The following is a 16,811-nucleotide window of genomic DNA, read 5'->3' as shown; positions in this document are numbered from 1 at the left end:
ACTTTCAAACATCTCTGTGATTAATTTAAGCTGCCTGTCGAGACAGATTATCAGACTTTGGAGCTCCTGGGACCGAATTCAGCTGTACGCAATTCAAACCAAACCAAGCGTGGAAGAAGAGTACTTTGAAAGGATTTTTAAAAGATGGTAGTTTTACTTTTCTGTGTAGTACAACAAGGAGCCTGATGTTTCCAATCACTTTCCACGGCTGTCAACAAAAAGAGTTTCAGGACTGGCAGCTTCACATGTAACACTAATTCAGCGATGGGGGGACATTAACATGTTCATGGCACAAAATGTTGCATATAATATTTCATACTGAATCCACTGAAGATGCTGTTGTCTCGCTGTTTTTTGTTGTTTTTTTTGGTGAAAAATTTAGATCTGCAAGCGTCACACAGGCAGAGCGCTGTGTGTTAATTAGCTGAGGGGAGTGTTCCAGTTCACCTACCTTGCAACACCTCTCAACCATGTGATTAAATTATTGTAAAAGCCCGCCTCATCATATGCAATACACACGATTTCAATGGCTGTCTGGCTTGTCGGATAGCATGAACTACTGTGTGTGTGTGCATCTTAAATTGCTTTGAAAACATTGATATTTTTGCTTTTCTTGAACATATATTTTAAATATAAATATGATTAAAAACAAAGAAAAGCTTGTTTCCCTTGCTGACATTCCTATTCCCATAAAAACTTGTTTCAACTCCCATAAATGTGCCTTTTAAAGAAATATAAACTCAGATGCAGAACGTCACCATATGTGGCTTAAAACTTAAATATTTAAAAAGGTTTCATGTACAACAGATGGGATTTCTTCTAGTGTGCTCTCCTTTGCTTTCCATGCAAATTTAGGTGACCTGGAACTTGCCCGTATGCCTGTGATGTGGTGCTAAGTGTTGCCACGGCTACACGTACATAGCGGGAGACACGAAGCTCTCGCCGCGAGAGATGTTGGCAGCCGGCGCCTCGCGATTGGACGCGTCCAAGTCGTTGCCGTGGTGGCCGTCGGCGACGTGGTCTTTGAGCTCGTTGACGTTGTCGTATTTGGCCGGGTCGGCCAGGACGGCGGGGGCGCCGCCGTTCAGGGCTCCGGTGGTCTCGTCATCCAGGTTCTGCAAGAACAAAAGAAATGAGAGGAATACAAATCATGTGACATTAAGTTTCATCATATAAATCTGATCACATGAAGACTCATCGTACATGATAGAACTAAAGGTGCAGTATGTAAAGATTCAGACACAATGATGGATATCTTTGGCTGCAGCTACTAGCTGCTGTTAGCTTGTTAGCCCTACTAGCTGGTCCCCAGCATCAGCAGGCAATACAGTGCTACGTGATTGATAGTGGCTCTGAGTTGGGTTCTGATACCATTGTACCAAATTAGCAAAAAGCTAAATTTACACAACTTCAAACACTGTATATTATTAACAGCGTACTATTAATATCACTTGATTGATTGGTGCAAAGTATAAACACCATGAAGCCCCGACACACAGCGCCGGCTATCCAAACAGATACGGAGTCCACTGTGACTGAGTGTGTCAGCCAGCAAAAACATGGTTTTGTGTTTTGAGTGTGTTAGTTACCGTGACAGGCTCTCCCCCTGTGGGCTCGTAGTAAACCTCTCCCGGGCTGAGAGGTGCCGTCTCTGTGGCCGTGGGAGGCTCTGATGGCTTGTTCAGCTACATGCACAGAAACCACATCGACACAGGGAGGAGAGAACAAAACAGAAAACAATATAATATAATACTGCTGAGGGAGGAAGAGCTTGAGAGAATGTAGTATGTACTAGTAATAATACTCAATATTTTCAATGTATTTCAATCTCCATGTGTGTTTTTCAGTAACCTGAGCTGCAACGCGTTTAAACATGACCACAAACGACACTCAGGACGCCGTCCTGCGTATAAAACTTTTAATTTTCTGCATTCAGAGACCTGGAACACTTGATGATAAAATCTTGTGCCTTGATGTAGAGGCCTCAGAGACGCTCTTTCCACAGATGGTGCTCTCTAAGACATTATGTGGACATCTAATAAACTTTTACTGCTGAACCCTGTGAACCCCATTTCAGCCTGAGCATTTACACATCTTTTATCCACCTAATCAACATAAAACTGCAGAGATTTAGTCCCATTACATAATGTGGTGCAAGCACAACAAAATGTGATAGAATGATGGAGTAAAATAAGTGAAGAGAGGAGGTGGAGGAGGAGGAGTGCTCTAATGGAGCTCTTTAAAAACCAAGCTAATTATTTCGACACATAAGCCAACTCAGATCTCCAATCAATAGCCATTAGCCCCATTATGACTGCCCAAATGGACTGTCTGCGTGCGTGCGTGTGTGTGTGTTTGTATGTGTGTGTAGAAGATAATCGCAGCGACAATAAAGATCGATCTGAAGCCACGTCGACCACTCACCATCTCCGTGGAGCTGCCTGCCTTCACAGGGGGAGGGGGCTTGTGCTTGGGGGGGCCGCTGATGGGAGAAAAAGACAGAGATAATGCGTTATTGATCGCTGCTTCGTTAAGACATCAGATATTTTTTTGTGCTAAACAAAGAAAGCGGTTGTGCAACTGAGAGGGCACACAGAAAGTTGAAATACTGAGCACTAAAGACGTCACACTGTGTCGTAACTACTGATGTGATCTGATAAGTTTTATTGATAATGACGCCATCGTGGATTCTGCTTATTGGTCTGACTGCTGGTAATTATGTTAAAATCAAGGAACAACACAAACGTGGCACCACCCACCCAAACACTGTTGTGGACCAAGTACACCCCATCATCATGACAACACTACCCGATGGCAGTGGCCCCCCCCAGCAGGACAATGTGCCCTGACACACCGCAAACACTGCTCAGGAAGAGCTCGAGGAACACAATAAAGGGCCCGAGGTGTTGACCGGGCCTCCAAATTCCCCAGATCCCAATCTGATCAAGCACCCCCCAACATACAGGACCCAGAGGATCCACTGTAAAACGCCCTGGTGCCAGACACCACGGGACACCCTCAGAGGTCTTAAGTCCATGTCTTGACAGGTCAGAGCTGTTCTGGCTGCACGAGGGGAACCTTCACAATATTAAACTTTATGTCTGCGTCTTCTCTTCTGTGCTTTCACTCAGAAGCATAGGTAACTATCACCCCATTTTCAATTTCTGCTTTACGTTCATTCATCATTGAATTTTGCAATAAAAAAATTTTAGTTTGACCTTGTATGTTAAAAAACTCTCAGAGCCCCGATCAGTGGGTTTGTATTTGTACCGGTTGTGATGTCGACATTCAGAATAAAGAATGAGAAACACTTTACCTTCGCCTCGGTCACAATCACTGAAATGGTTCCAGCTGAACTGGATACCTTGTACATTATTTACAGTATTAATACAAAATGCCCTTGATAAACTTTATCTGAACACGTTTTCAGTTTACACTCTTGAAAAGAGGCGATACAACAATGCCACGTGTGAAAGGGAACAAGCTAGGACGAGAGGAAAGCGAGTTTACAGAGAGTTTTCAGAGAGCTGGAAGGATTTTCTATTATTTCGATTTGGTCGAATGTTTGCAGAAATCACACGCTGTCTGTGGGAGGAGACGCGTTCTGCTGTTCCCTTCGGAAGAGTCGGCAACAATCACCTCATTCGTACTGAAATTTCAAGACTGAGGACGAAACTGTTTATAAACTCGATGGCAAAAAGACTTTAGCAGGAGTATACAGGTCCATCAGATAATACCATTAACCTCCACACACACACACACACACACACACACCAGCATACTCAGCCCACACGTCCCTGTGGTGAGTAACAGATAAGATCATGAGGAACAAATGGAAGTTGACAGGGACCGTTTCTGTTTCTGTGGGAGGACACAGAGGCTTTAAAAGACGCTGATGCATCATTCATCTCACATCTTGTTTGGACATTTTTGTAAACAGCTGTTTTCAGAAACAACATTGCAGGCTCATTACTCGAAATGACCGCCTTATTATTGGAAAATTGACGACTTAATGCATCCGGCAGACACGGCGCGACTTATTTCATCCGGAGTGTCTCTGTCTATCTGGGAAAAAAATGTAAGTTCAGTAATAAAGGAGAAGTTCCCCCATGAAATGAAACGTCAAGTCATTGCTGTCTCAGCCTCAAGCTGACGGAAAGTTTGGGGGAAGTTTCGTAGTCAACAGACATTTCTGGAGCTGCACAGCAGACGATGTCGCAGCATTATCATAAACAACAACAATGAAATGAAAAAAATAATACAGCTCGTACGGCTTAATCCAAAATCTTCCGTAGCCCCCAGATACCAAATCAATCTGAAAAGACATTGTTTTATAGCTAAAAGTGTTAGCATGCACCCCCTCTGAAGTGGGAGCACAAGCTGGAACACGTGTCGAGGGTTTAATAACATCTTTTCAAATCAATTTGGGTCCAATTCCCCGTCCCCGTCTGCTTCAGCTGTTTAGGAGAACGCTGCAACTCCGTTTTGCTGTGAAGCTCCAGAGATGTTTTGTGGACTACAAAACTTCACCTGACTTTCCATCAGCGTGGGGTTGAGTAGATAAAGACTGAATTTTCATTTTTGGGTGATCTTATCCTTTAACTCTCCTTTAAGCTCTGGTACGCTCTCCGCCTACTCCTGGTGAGGTTGTGGCTCTTTAGTTGTTTATTTCAGCCATATATGCTGGAACTGGCCTCCTACAGGAGATTGTAAAAGCGAAACAACCTCAGAGGGGCTGAGAACTCAGAGAGATAGAGCTGCAGAGATCCTCGAAACATGTCCGTGACTTCAGCTCAGATAAAGCAAATAAAGTAGGTGTTGAAGTGGACAATTTAAGAGAAAGACAGGTGATTATTGACTCTCATTCCCAGGGTGTCACATACCGAGGCTTTGGGTTGACCCACTTCAGCTTGAGTTGTCTACTTCAGCTCGAAAAGTAATAATACTCTCTCGACCAGGTTTATCAACCCAATCGCCAGAATAAATGTTGGCACTGCACGTTTCTGAAAAAACATTAGGTTTCTTCATGTACATTTTTTTATTTTATGTTGTGACAACACTGTGCTTATGCCCTGGTTAGGTTTAGGCACAAAAACCCCTTGGTTAGGGTTAGGGAAACATCTTGCTTTGGCGTAAAATACCCGTTTTGACGTCACAAACATGGTTGGAGATGATCTGACTTCCCGTCTCCTTAAATGTCCAGTGGTTTCAAGCTCATGAATGTTGAAACACAGTCTTGAGCTGCCGTCACTGGCTCGCCTAGCACCGTCCGCTACACCTCCTGATATGAAAACCAGGTCATAAACATGTGATGTGAACGTGATGTGACACGTTTTGTAGAAATGTCTATATGGTTCGGATGACACGTAAAAATCAGTGGTTTGCAGAAACGTTACTGCCAACTTCTATTCAGGCGACTGGGCTGGGTTTCTATTTTAAAATGATTCATTCTTCAATCTGTTTGATGCTTTTATAAAACTCTCTCTCACACTGTGGTTCCTGCAGCTTGCTGTATCTTTGGTGTGAACTCTGCAACATTAGCCACAATGGGAACCATGTGGGCTATAGCGCCAACTTGCTGGAAACAATTTGACTTGAAGGAATGTGACTTTCCAGTAATTTGTGTTAATTTTACGAACTATTACGAGACTGAGCTTACAAATCATTGTATGTCCATTTTAATCGTAGAAACTGTGACCTTGAACATTTCAATCTTCATTTCTGTAAGTGGCTGCGCGTGAGAGAAGCAGCAACATGTCTGCAACGCCGGTAAGTGTGAAACCAATTAACCTCTCTGACTCTATAGGCAGGAAACAGCGACGGTGTATCTGTTAATTTACTGTGTACCTCGCTGTTTCTCACCAAGTCTCTCTGAGGAAACTCACCTATAAAAAAAGGCAAGGCTTAATGAATTCATTTTTACAGCTGTAAGGGTGAGGGGCGGGTGTCTTGGGAGTAAAATCTCCAGGCAGCCTCATGTCTTAAACTTCAGGTCAGGATTTGTGACTGAGGTACCTCAGCAGGGTCCCCTCATGACATATAATAAGTTTTAATGAGCCTCGGTGCCAGAGGGGGGAGATTAATTTTGCTCAAGAGGTTTAATAAACGATGAAGTGGATACAGGAGGGCTAATGAAGACTTACTCTGAGTCCTCTTGGCGCTTGCGCATGTAGAAGATGATGCCGATGATGAGGCCGATGAAGACGAGGGCGCCGAAGATCCCTCCGATGACGGCGCCTGTCGATGGGCCCGGGGTGATCGTTCTCTTCTCTTCTGCGACGGGTGAACGACACATAGAAGAAAGAAAAGAGAGAGAGAGAAGAGAGATTTTTATTACCAATTCATTTACATTTCATGTGACTGCTTCTGGCACTTTAATGTTGCTCACTTGCAATATTTGTATTTTTTATGTGTTTTGCTGCTGAGGTTCTGTGTGAGGGAAAACAGTTAGTGGGTGTGTGAGTCAGCAGTATTTCATTATTAATTGTAGGGGAGCGAAATATGTCAAAGTAACACACACACACACACACACACACACACACACACACACACACACACACACACACACACACACACACACAAACTGTTTGGTTTTAAAAGAAAATGATACATTAATAACTGAATGTATCGAGAGCCAAATGAATCATCACAAGGAATCCCCCAGAAGCAGGTAAAAAGTCAAGTTTCTACTCAATGTCAGCATTCATGTGTTATTATGCTGTAGTCAAATGAGCATAAAGAATTCAGCTCTTGTGAAGCGAACGCAGCTCAAAGCCCTTTGTCGACACGCTCGGCTCGCGCCATAAATCTTTGCAATGCAGCTTCACATCAGCCGAGTCTCACGCTGACCTCGACATCTCCTTTCAATTAAGAGGCTGTTTATGATTTTCCGGAGGGTTGGCGAGGCATCTAAATTGTCTGTGAAAGCCCCTCATTACAGTCGTGATTTTATTTAAAAAGAAAAGACAGAGACAGCAGGCTGACAGCATCTGTGCACAGCACTCAGCTACCACCGTGGAGGCTTCTCAGTCATCGACTACAACAGGGATCCTGCGGTAAACAACAAAAGGCGGGCAGAATGATTTTCACAGGTTGTTTTGTTCTGTTTTTTTTTTGTATCAAATTGTATTTTATCACTTCCACTGAAGTAGAAGCACTCCACTGCATTTGATACAGAGATGATAAAAGGATAATTACCTCTATGATTTTCCACTAATTTAGCTTTACACACACACATTCAGCTGATCGTATGAGATGCACCAAAAAAATGAAGCCATTCTGCTGCAGGAACGAATCTGTATGTAGCGTCTGTACAATTATGGCTATTGAAACAAACATCAAGATGCAATTACATGGATTTAAAAACATATTGCACGCTTCTTCCCTCATTGTCTATTCTCAGACCAAGAAACGATTCTCCCCGAGAGCCCAGAGGAAGAAACATCAGTGTAAAACAATGATGCCAAAACAACATAATTACAGTTTTTTTCCCGATTGTCTAAACATTTCCTGAAAACTAAAAGCTCAGTTTGTCTAAAGTCTAAACACAAAACTGACAACTGTTTTTGTCAAAACTCCACAAATTGCTTGAAAAATGAAACACTGCACTCAAAATTATGTTTTCGCTTGTCAAAACGGATTCTTTCCACCAAAACACTCAGTTATCATTTGAATATGACTGACAGGGAAACAATTAAAACACCGGTGGGACAAAATTGCAGATAATTTTGTCCTTTTTATACATTTGCATTGGAACATTTAGGTTTTTTAGCCCCAAAGATTGCAGTTTCATAAAACATACGTTAAAAAGTATTGTACAAATACAAATATTGCATTGACACAATCATACAGTAGGATACAATGCATATGTGTCTGAGCTCACAACCCAGCTGACTGTAAACTTATTGTTCATACTACAACATTGTAGAGTTCAAACCAAGGTTGTGCGATTTCATTTGAAATATTGACCGTCCGTCCTCTTCTTCTTCCCCCCCAACACAGCAGAGATCCCCCGAGGCCTGTTTTATACTCTGAAAAGTGACTGAAGTGTTTTTTCCACGTGAGCTCGAACAGGTGAGATAATGAGGATGCAACATGTTGAAGGACAGTCACTCTCCAGGTGACAAAATGTGGGCTCAATGATGTGATTTGTGCTTTTCGAGTGGCGAGAGCTTTTGATACACGAGTGCCGGGTTTTGAGAATTAGGTGCATAATTCCAGTATTTGTGTGAAAACAATGGAGAAAAAATGTAAATATACTGATTTCCCCCACATCAATCTTTTACCACAGGAATAATCCTCAAAAATCTGAACAGTGAGGTCTGTGGATTGTCCAGTTTGGTTGAGGTAAGTTTGAGTTTTTCAAATCTCGTTTTTTGATTCCTTGAGCTTCAACAATGAATTTCCATTAACCTCCATCTCGTCGGGGTGGATGCAGAAGCTCCAGATGCCGATTAAGAAACGAAAGTACGTGCATAGTCAAATACCACCGGGGATGAGTGGGAAAATAGAGGTGAGTAGTTTCAACTAGTGTGTCTCAGAGGCTGTAGTTACTTCTTCCTCCCAGCAGGTGGCACTCTGTTCCAATCAATCATCAGTCTGGATAGATTGATGGATAGACAGACAGAGGAGGTGAAAGATGAGGTGATGAGGGTTTTGCATAATCATGTCTGGCTAAATCCACTGGGACTGGACTGGCCATTTTGTGCATATGTGTGTGTGTGTGAAAGAGAGCATGTGTGTGTTAATGTCTGCCACAGACAGAAGAGGAAGCAAGTCCCTATTACGTGTGATTGCAAAAAACACAGCGAGGGAGGAGGGAGGTGAGAGGATGAGGGAGGGAAGAATGAAAACAAAGAAGAGGTGGAGGGGAGGATGAGGGGAGGGAGATACGGGGGTGATGCTGTATAGGTGGGGAGAGAAAACTGTAGGAATACATGGAGAGACAGATGGAGGGAGGAGGGAGTGAAACAGAGGATGACATTGGCCTTTCCTCACAGCTGGAGATGCACAGACACACACAGAAGAAGAAGCATGTGAACTGAAGCAATGCCTTCCTCCCCGCTTGTGTGTGAACATGTGTGTGAAGAGCTCATTTGATGTGTGCGTAGTGTTTCAGAGTTTACACTGGCGATGTTTGCCATTGATGTTCGTGCTCGATAACCAACTGCTTTCTCAATAAACAATAAGTCGCGGTGCCGCATGACGTATGCCACACAGGCGGTGCTGGGAAGAGGAGGAGGAGGAGGAGGGCGGGATCTGCTGCAGGGAGCAGACACCTGATTGGATGAGGAGTGGAAAAGCAGGAAGGAGAAGAGAGTTTTACTGGAGTTTGTAAAGCATTACATCACTTAGCAGGTGTCACACTGCAACAATAAGTGTCTTTCTATCCACCTGTGTCTATGAATTAGTGCAGATAAAAAGCCTGAATTTTATTAAACGCCTAAATATAGCTGTTTCCACCCGCCGCTTCACGAGGAAACGGCGATAGTAAAAGAATTTAAAGGGCAGCAAATGGCAGACAGTATGTCTGGACACAGGAGGGAAATGAATTTGCATAAATACAGTTGTTTATTAATCACGAAACTATTGAGCGAGCACTAAACAAACCCAAGCTGTTATCACTCTGCAAGCCAAGATTACACAGAGCACAAGGTCAGAATGTGAGAGCAGAACAAATTTGGAGAGCAGAGTCCTGATTTTTTTTGTGGGTGCTCGGTTTGTTACAGGATTTTGTTTGGTTTTCGAGGGGTCGAGAGGGCTCATAACAACAATTTTTTTCGCAAGGATACGGCCTCGTTTGACTGTGAAGTAAATTAGAAAGATTATGGAAAACACGGAGAAGTGAAGCCTTCACCACCGAGTCAAATCCAATGAGGCTGACTCTGCTCTCGGTTGGAGTTTGCATTCAGAATCTGCCAAAATGTATGCACGAGTTTGGAGGACACTGAACAAAGGAAGCAAGGTTGCTCTCTCAAATGCGGTTACACCGTTCTCCCTGCTCATTGAAATACTGATAGTATGATTCTATTATCGCACTCCCTCAAAAACTATTTTACACTTTCAAATCTGTGAAATAAACCGTGTTTGTGCACCAATGCCAGCGCTCAATGACGAGACAGGAAGTCGTGTGTAGTGTAAAGACGGTGTGAGGCGTTGGCTGTGTAAAATATGGATGCAGCCGATGCAGAAGTGGCTTAAACCTCTTTCTTTCTAATGGCCAGCAGGAGGCGACCCCACTGGTTTCAAAAAGAAGTCTGATTGTACATAAGCTTATGAGAAAGAGACGCTACTTCTCACTTGATTTATTACCGCAGTATACAGTTTCCTCCTGAGTTTATGGTCTCAATCATTAGTTTCAAGTCTTCTTTAATACAGCATGATGTTCATTTAGTAAATTATGGTCCCATTCACTGTTAAATGGATGATAAAAGCAGGGTATGCTTGAGGGCGTGGCTAGCTTGTGATTGACAAGTTGCTACCATGGCGTTTCCTCGGGTTCTCGCTCAGATCCAATCAGGATATCCTCCCCAGCTCCACCCTCGCGTCCAAAACAATAATTTGTTGATGTCGACAGCCGTTATGCCTGTTATGTTCCTCCTCCACGGAGTTTGCCATGTTGTTTCTACAGTAGCCCAGAATGGACAAACTGAACACTGGCTCTAGAAAGGGATATCTGAATTCTTAGCTGCCACAGTAGAGTAGCGTGAGATGAGAGGTGTTCAGTTGGTGATGATAAATCGGTTTGAGTCTATTTTTAAGAATAAATGTCAAACATCTCTGATTCCAGCTTCTTAAATGTGAATATTTTCTGGTTTCTTCACTCCTTCATGACAGTAAACTGAATATGTTTTGTGTTGTGGACAAAACAAGACATTTAAGAACGGCCTTGAGCTTTACGAAACTGATCTATTGAACCATTCATCATCGGTTAATTGATAAAATCAACGATGAAAGCGATCGTTAGTTGCAGCCCTGCGTCTCTCGAGGACCAGGCGTTACTGAAAACGATCTTAAACTTAGTTCCTCATCTAGATGAAAGTGTTACCTTACACACTTTAGTTCAAGTCGAGAGTGACGAAAGCCAAACAACCACAAAGTGTTTTCCTCCACGAGCTGCAGGAGTGACCACACGATTCTCCATGTGTTTGTCTTTCAGATCTCCCTCCTGCAGGTTTGCATTAGCTGTAAGTCAACACACCCACTGACACTTCCTCTCCGAGCCGGGTAGGACCTGATCTTCATCTTCTGTTACACACACAAACCTTAGAGAACTGCCCCGTTCACTTTCATTCACCTCCATCCATTAGCGTTATGTAACACCCAGCTCAATTTCCTTGTCAGCGAGTCGGAGCTGGCTCCTGCTGGAGTTGTCGAATATTTATATGAATTATCAAACATTTATCCTGTTAAATCAATAGCCCGGGTTTCATACTGTAGAATCGCTTTTTAGATGTAAAAATGAGTGGGTGGGAATTTGCTGGCGTACGCAGGCACACTACAGCCTCGCTTCAGCTCGCCGCTATCTGTTTCTGTCCATTTCTCACTCCATCGCCTGGCAGCAAAAACAGCCCAAATCTGCAGATATAATGCTATTATCTAAGTGACACTCAAGTGGTGAGAAATTGCTACTGAATCACATGCAATTTGAATGAAATAGAAACAACAATCCCTGTCTAAAGCGCTCCATTGCTCTCTCTTATCAAACGCTCCAGTGTGTGGGCTGTATTACTGTATAAGCCATCAGAGAAACACATTGTGCCCAAGGCCTGCACTTAACTATCTCTGCCTGATACACAACATGAGTAAAAAAAAACAGACATTTGGTTAAAAAAAGACAAAAAAAAAACAGACACAAATGCACAGAGAGATGCACCACAGCAACAAAAAGTGCTCTGCTAAAAGGTTTCCTGTACGGTTCAGGAGCTGATGCTCATTGTTGTTATTCCCATGGCAGCCATTACTACCTTACATCACCTGCCACACAGTGAAACATAAACCTTCAAGAATCGGCAGAGCAGGCGACATGTTTGAGTTCAAACAAGAAGAGGTAAGGCCATTTTTAAACTAATTTATCTACAACTTACTGAAACTACTGCAGCGCCCGTTTAAAACATGCTGTTTTGCAGAGATTATCTGGCGACGTGGGGACTTTACAGATCCAGCCTTTGGCCTCCTGAACTCAGATGTTTCATATTTACATACATAAAATCTGGAAGATCACATCAATACTTTTATCAACCAATGAAGTGGCAACCCAGAGCAGCTGAAGCAGCGGTAAACTTTCTAGCCCTTGAGGCTAACGTTTGCTAGCATACTACTGTTAGGGGAAACTCATAATTTCACCTCCATTGACCGCGTTTCCTAGCTCATCCAGACTTGTTTGAAACCTTCTGCTTTTGTTTTTTTTTCTCACTGCACCGCGTTACTACAGCAAGTTATTGCACCACGCTGATCTCCAATTTGTTTACGTCTGCTTCCCCATGAGATCATGTTATTACAAGCCAACATGGCTGCTGTCACACCACTGTCTATTTTTAAAGGACACCTTTACCTTGTGGCGTTGCAACACTAAAGCAGCTAGTTGTTGCAACATAAAGAAACGTTCAGTTCTGACTTATCTGTGGTTCTGCGGAAATTAACTTAGCTAATATTTATTCTTGTGATTTGGTTGCCTTATGTGTTCAAAGTCCCGTAGAGTGAGCCCAGCTTCAGTCTGCAAAGCCATGAAACCAGAACCCTGAAACCACGGCACCGCTGCGGCAAAGCATAAATATTGAAGGTGCCACATGTCCAAATTGCACCAAATTCAATGCTCCACTTCTTTGGGTCCTCAGCAACACTCTGTGAAGTCGACTGGATGAAAGGTTCACGGTATGCGAATAACATACAGACAGACAAACTCATGCTGTGGTGAAAAATATCTCATTACACTTGATATAAGAGGTAATCATCTAGAAAGTAGCATTCCAGGGAGATAAATGGGACTTGTTTTTAGACAATTTATACTTGTTCCATTGGGAGATTTTCAGAATTTACCGCAAGCGAGAAACACCTCGTATTCATTGTTTTTTTGGAAGTGGCATTTTTCCAGTGTATCGTTAGATGAGGAGTCTGCAAAAGGTTTAATAGTTCCCTCCTAAATAATGCAACTCTTGGTTTAGGGTCATACAGTACACTGCAGTATGTGCAGATGAGGAAGGTTATCTAGAATCAGACAGCGGAGGGTTTCTAATTAAAGGAACAACCAAACATCCAACATTAACAGCAAAGATGTGAAAATAAGCCTCTTGTGAATTTCCATGTTGATTTGTCAGTGCAAGAAACTGTGCTGTGCAAATGAGAACTTCAGCTGTTAAATCGCTAGAGAGGGTGATAAAACCATTAACACTGTTCTACACGATATAAGCTCAGAGGCTTTACAGTGTACTGGCAAAAGACTGTTAATGTTATGAACTGTCAATGTCTGATCAGCAGCTGGGACTTTTCTCCGTGCTTCTGTTGTGTGCATGTGTGCAATTATCACCTTGTTCACTTCAGAGGACTCACTTGTTATTTGTGACTAAAAACAGTCCTGTGTTTAACGTGCAACGCTTAACAGAAACACTGTCCTGAAGTGGTAATGAACACGTATTCAAAAAAACAAAAGGATTTGTGATGCATTCACCTTCAGTCACGACACGCCGCCCTCCTCTACACGACTGCACATCAGCTGCCTGTACTTGTGGCTTGTTCACGCGGTCTCGGAATAAATTGGAACAATTTGTTTCTGACTAAAAAATTCTGGTAAGTGAAAGTAAATGTGTGGATGACGGTGGGAAACTTTTTATGTATTCACATATTGCATATCATACATTACAAGATCATGCACAGAAGACGTGACGCAGGACTGACGCAGTTGAAGCAGTCCGAGTTGTTCGTGTGCTGATTTGCAGCAAATCCCTGACCCTTCAGCGACGCAACCAGATATTAAACCTGCGAGATTTCTGGCGGACGTTGTCGACACACGAGCTGTCCTCTAGCTCCCGGATCAGCTCTATAAACGGTTCATGCGTACCGATTGTCAGGCGCCGATCCACCTCTGATCCTGGACTTTTTGTCGCCGATTTCCATAACAAGGCTAAGATCCTGTAGCTATGCATTAGCCACTGAGTACCTTGACTTACTGGAGGTAGACTGTTGGTATAAAGCCTGTCATTTGGCACGTATTCCCCCCCTTCCTTCCACTATGCATGAAACAACAACAACCTCCAAGCTACGAACCTACACCTGAAACTGGCAAGTTACTGTTGAATGCCATGACTTGCCTCCCCAAGTGCAAAACAAGTTTCCCTGACACTATTTTTGCAGGGGCACCATCGCTGTGTCCTGGGTTTTTAATTGTAATTGGCTTACAGACATGCAAACGAGCCAGAACCTTCTTCCCCTATGCAAGAATGAGAATTGGTGCAGCCAGACCTTTACAGTGCTGTGGAGAAAGGTCTGGCTGACATCACTGCAGGCAACATATCAGATTACACGCAGCTTCCTCTGGAGCCACAAAAGACTTTAAACTGCTTTTTTCACCCAACATATTTTGCGGTAATCTCCAAGACCCACACTTTAATGGGTAAAGTTGCCGGAGTTACACTTTTATTGTGAGAAAGGACAACACATCTCCTCCGTAGCGTCCATGTTGTTTTCACACTACGACTTCAAAGCTCATTAAACACACCGAAAGTCGAAAGAACAACTTCCCAGCTCAGGAAATGGGGCCATCAGAGGAGCATGTGAGGACTCATTAATAATAAGTTGCAGTACTGATACCAGGGATCCCGGACATTACATTACATATTACTTTGCCCCTTAATGGCAGCCATGTGGAGGTTAAAATCTCTTACTTTTCCTTCGACTAATCCTTTAAAACTACTTGGCATTCTCTCACAGGAAGCTACAGTAAAGAAGTCATTTAGATGGTGAGGACACAGCGGACCGTAATCATAACAGTAAGCACTGAAATGATGCAGGGGGAGAACTGAGGGGCTGGTGCCGCTGTGCACCCATCCATGAAATGCCATTTTGAGAAGTGAGCATTTTTAAACCTACGGCTGATTGAATGGCTGCCTCAGACTCTCTTCTTTAAGGGCTGCGATACCCAAATGTTTTTTGACAAAAAAATATCTCCAGACCTCCAGGAGCTACAAACCAACACTGCAGCTACGTGCCTGAAATGTAACATGACATGAGACTGTAACGCAATCTGACAGGATATGAATGAGTGTTTCAGATTCAGCCGCCACACATGAAGACACACACAAACACTTCACATACTTCAGATCGCTCCCTTTCCCTGAACGCCGCCACTCTCACGTACAGTTAGTCGATTTTATAAATAGCAACGTCAGTGTTGGAGGGGAAGGTGGGAAGCGAGGAAAGTGAGCGAGGATCTGAGAGTCGGTGGGAACGGAAGAGAGGGTGGATGGAAAAGCAAAGAGGAGCGTGAAGGTGAAGCGGTGAAGGTGGAGAGCTAGCCGAGCAGGGTTCAAGGAGGAGGGATATACGAGGGAGGGGAGCGAGGGATGAGGGGTGATGGAGTGTTAGTGGCCTGCGGAAAAGAGGAGGAGATTTTAAAGGTCTAAACGCTCCCGAGGGAGGCCATGAGTGACAGAGGAACAACAACTGCCTCTCTTCCTCTCTCTCGGTTTCTCTCACCTCCTCCCTTTTCCTTTCTCAGTTTGAGTTTTTTTCTTATTTTTTTCACTTCCTCTACAAATCCTCCCGATGCTTTTTTCACTCCTGTCATCTTCCTTTTGCTTGCGTGTTAACCACTTGCTCTCTCTTTTCTCTCATCCCTCTCATGTTCGTCCTTCAGCCCTTCATCAGACTTCTTTTCACAGCCACTCTTGTCGCCTTCTATCTCAGTCTGTTGCTCACTTGCTCTCTGCTGCTTTGCCAACATGAAAAAAATAAAAAAAATGCCCCTGTTGCTTTTGTCCTTCCTTTACAAAAAACACCTACTTTTCCCACCGCCGCCTCCCCCTCACTTCTCCCTCCGACTCTGACTCACTGACAGCGACATTAGTGCGCCCTCCCGCATTTACCGACTCTGAAAGTACGAATTGACTCACAGACATTCAAAAACACACAGAAAACACCAAATACATAAATACAGCGAGCCGTGCGCGACCACCGAGCGCTGAAAAAGACCACGAAAATTATGAGTGCACGGAAATTACTGCAATCAGCAGGCAATTATGATGAATAAAAAAGGAATGATTATAATCTTAGAGGCTAAAAGCTTCTTTATCCCTTTCAGCAAGGCACTTCAGAAAAAGAGGTACGAGAGCCTGAGAGTGGAGGAGATGACTGGAAAAGGTGTATGTGTGTGTGTGGGAGACAAAACAGAATGAGAGCGCTCTGTGAGGATCGGCATAATTGAATAGTGTGGTGCACATTAAAGCTGATTTTATGTAAAACTGCAGCTGTTTAACATTGCAAAACCTCTCCACTGTACAGGTTCCCTGCAGTGAAAATCTCAGTTTCAAAAGGTTAAACATGCAGTCGTCTCTCAAGTGTCAGGATAAAATTGACTGAAATTGTTATTGTTGTTAATTTTTTGCCTCGAGCCTTTTAATGACACAATGAATCAGAGATCAATCAGCACAGAGGACGCTTTTTCATTTTCCCCAAAGTCTTTAAAAGTCTTTAAAAGTCTCCAAGTGATTTACTTTATACCTTCACATCACAAACACCAGATTAGATTTTCAATTATCAATCAAGAATTTCAGCTTGCTCATATTTGTGTGGCGCTCTGTTGCCTTATTAAAATAATG

The 16,811-nt window shown here is 43.2% G+C and overlaps 1 protein-coding gene across 1 annotated transcript in view; it reads right to left on the bottom strand.

The window, feature by feature from the left end:
- Positions 1–714: 714 nt before the first annotated feature.
- pvrl2l (PVR cell adhesion molecule related 2 like) overlaps positions 715–16,811 on the bottom strand; it is a 313,868-nt gene continuing 297,771 nt past the window's right edge. The window contains exons 7-10 of the mRNA XM_073483881.1: positions 6,144–6,273; positions 2,425–2,482; positions 1,590–1,685; positions 715–1,115 (exon numbers count right to left, since the gene is read on the bottom strand). Coding sequence (XP_073339982.1) covers positions 909–1,115; positions 1,590–1,685; positions 2,425–2,482; positions 6,144–6,273 — 491 coding nt within the window. The 3' untranslated portion in view covers positions 715–908. The remainder of the gene's footprint in view (positions 1,116–1,589; positions 1,686–2,424; positions 2,483–6,143; positions 6,274–16,811) is intronic.

Source organism: Pagrus major, chromosome 16 (assembly GCF_040436345.1).
Source record: "Pagrus major chromosome 16, Pma_NU_1.0".
Taxonomy (NCBI): domain Eukaryota; kingdom Metazoa; phylum Chordata; class Actinopteri; order Spariformes; family Sparidae; genus Pagrus; species Pagrus major.
Note: the sequence above shows the minus strand (reverse complement) of the source record. Positions and strands in the feature narration are given on the sequence as shown.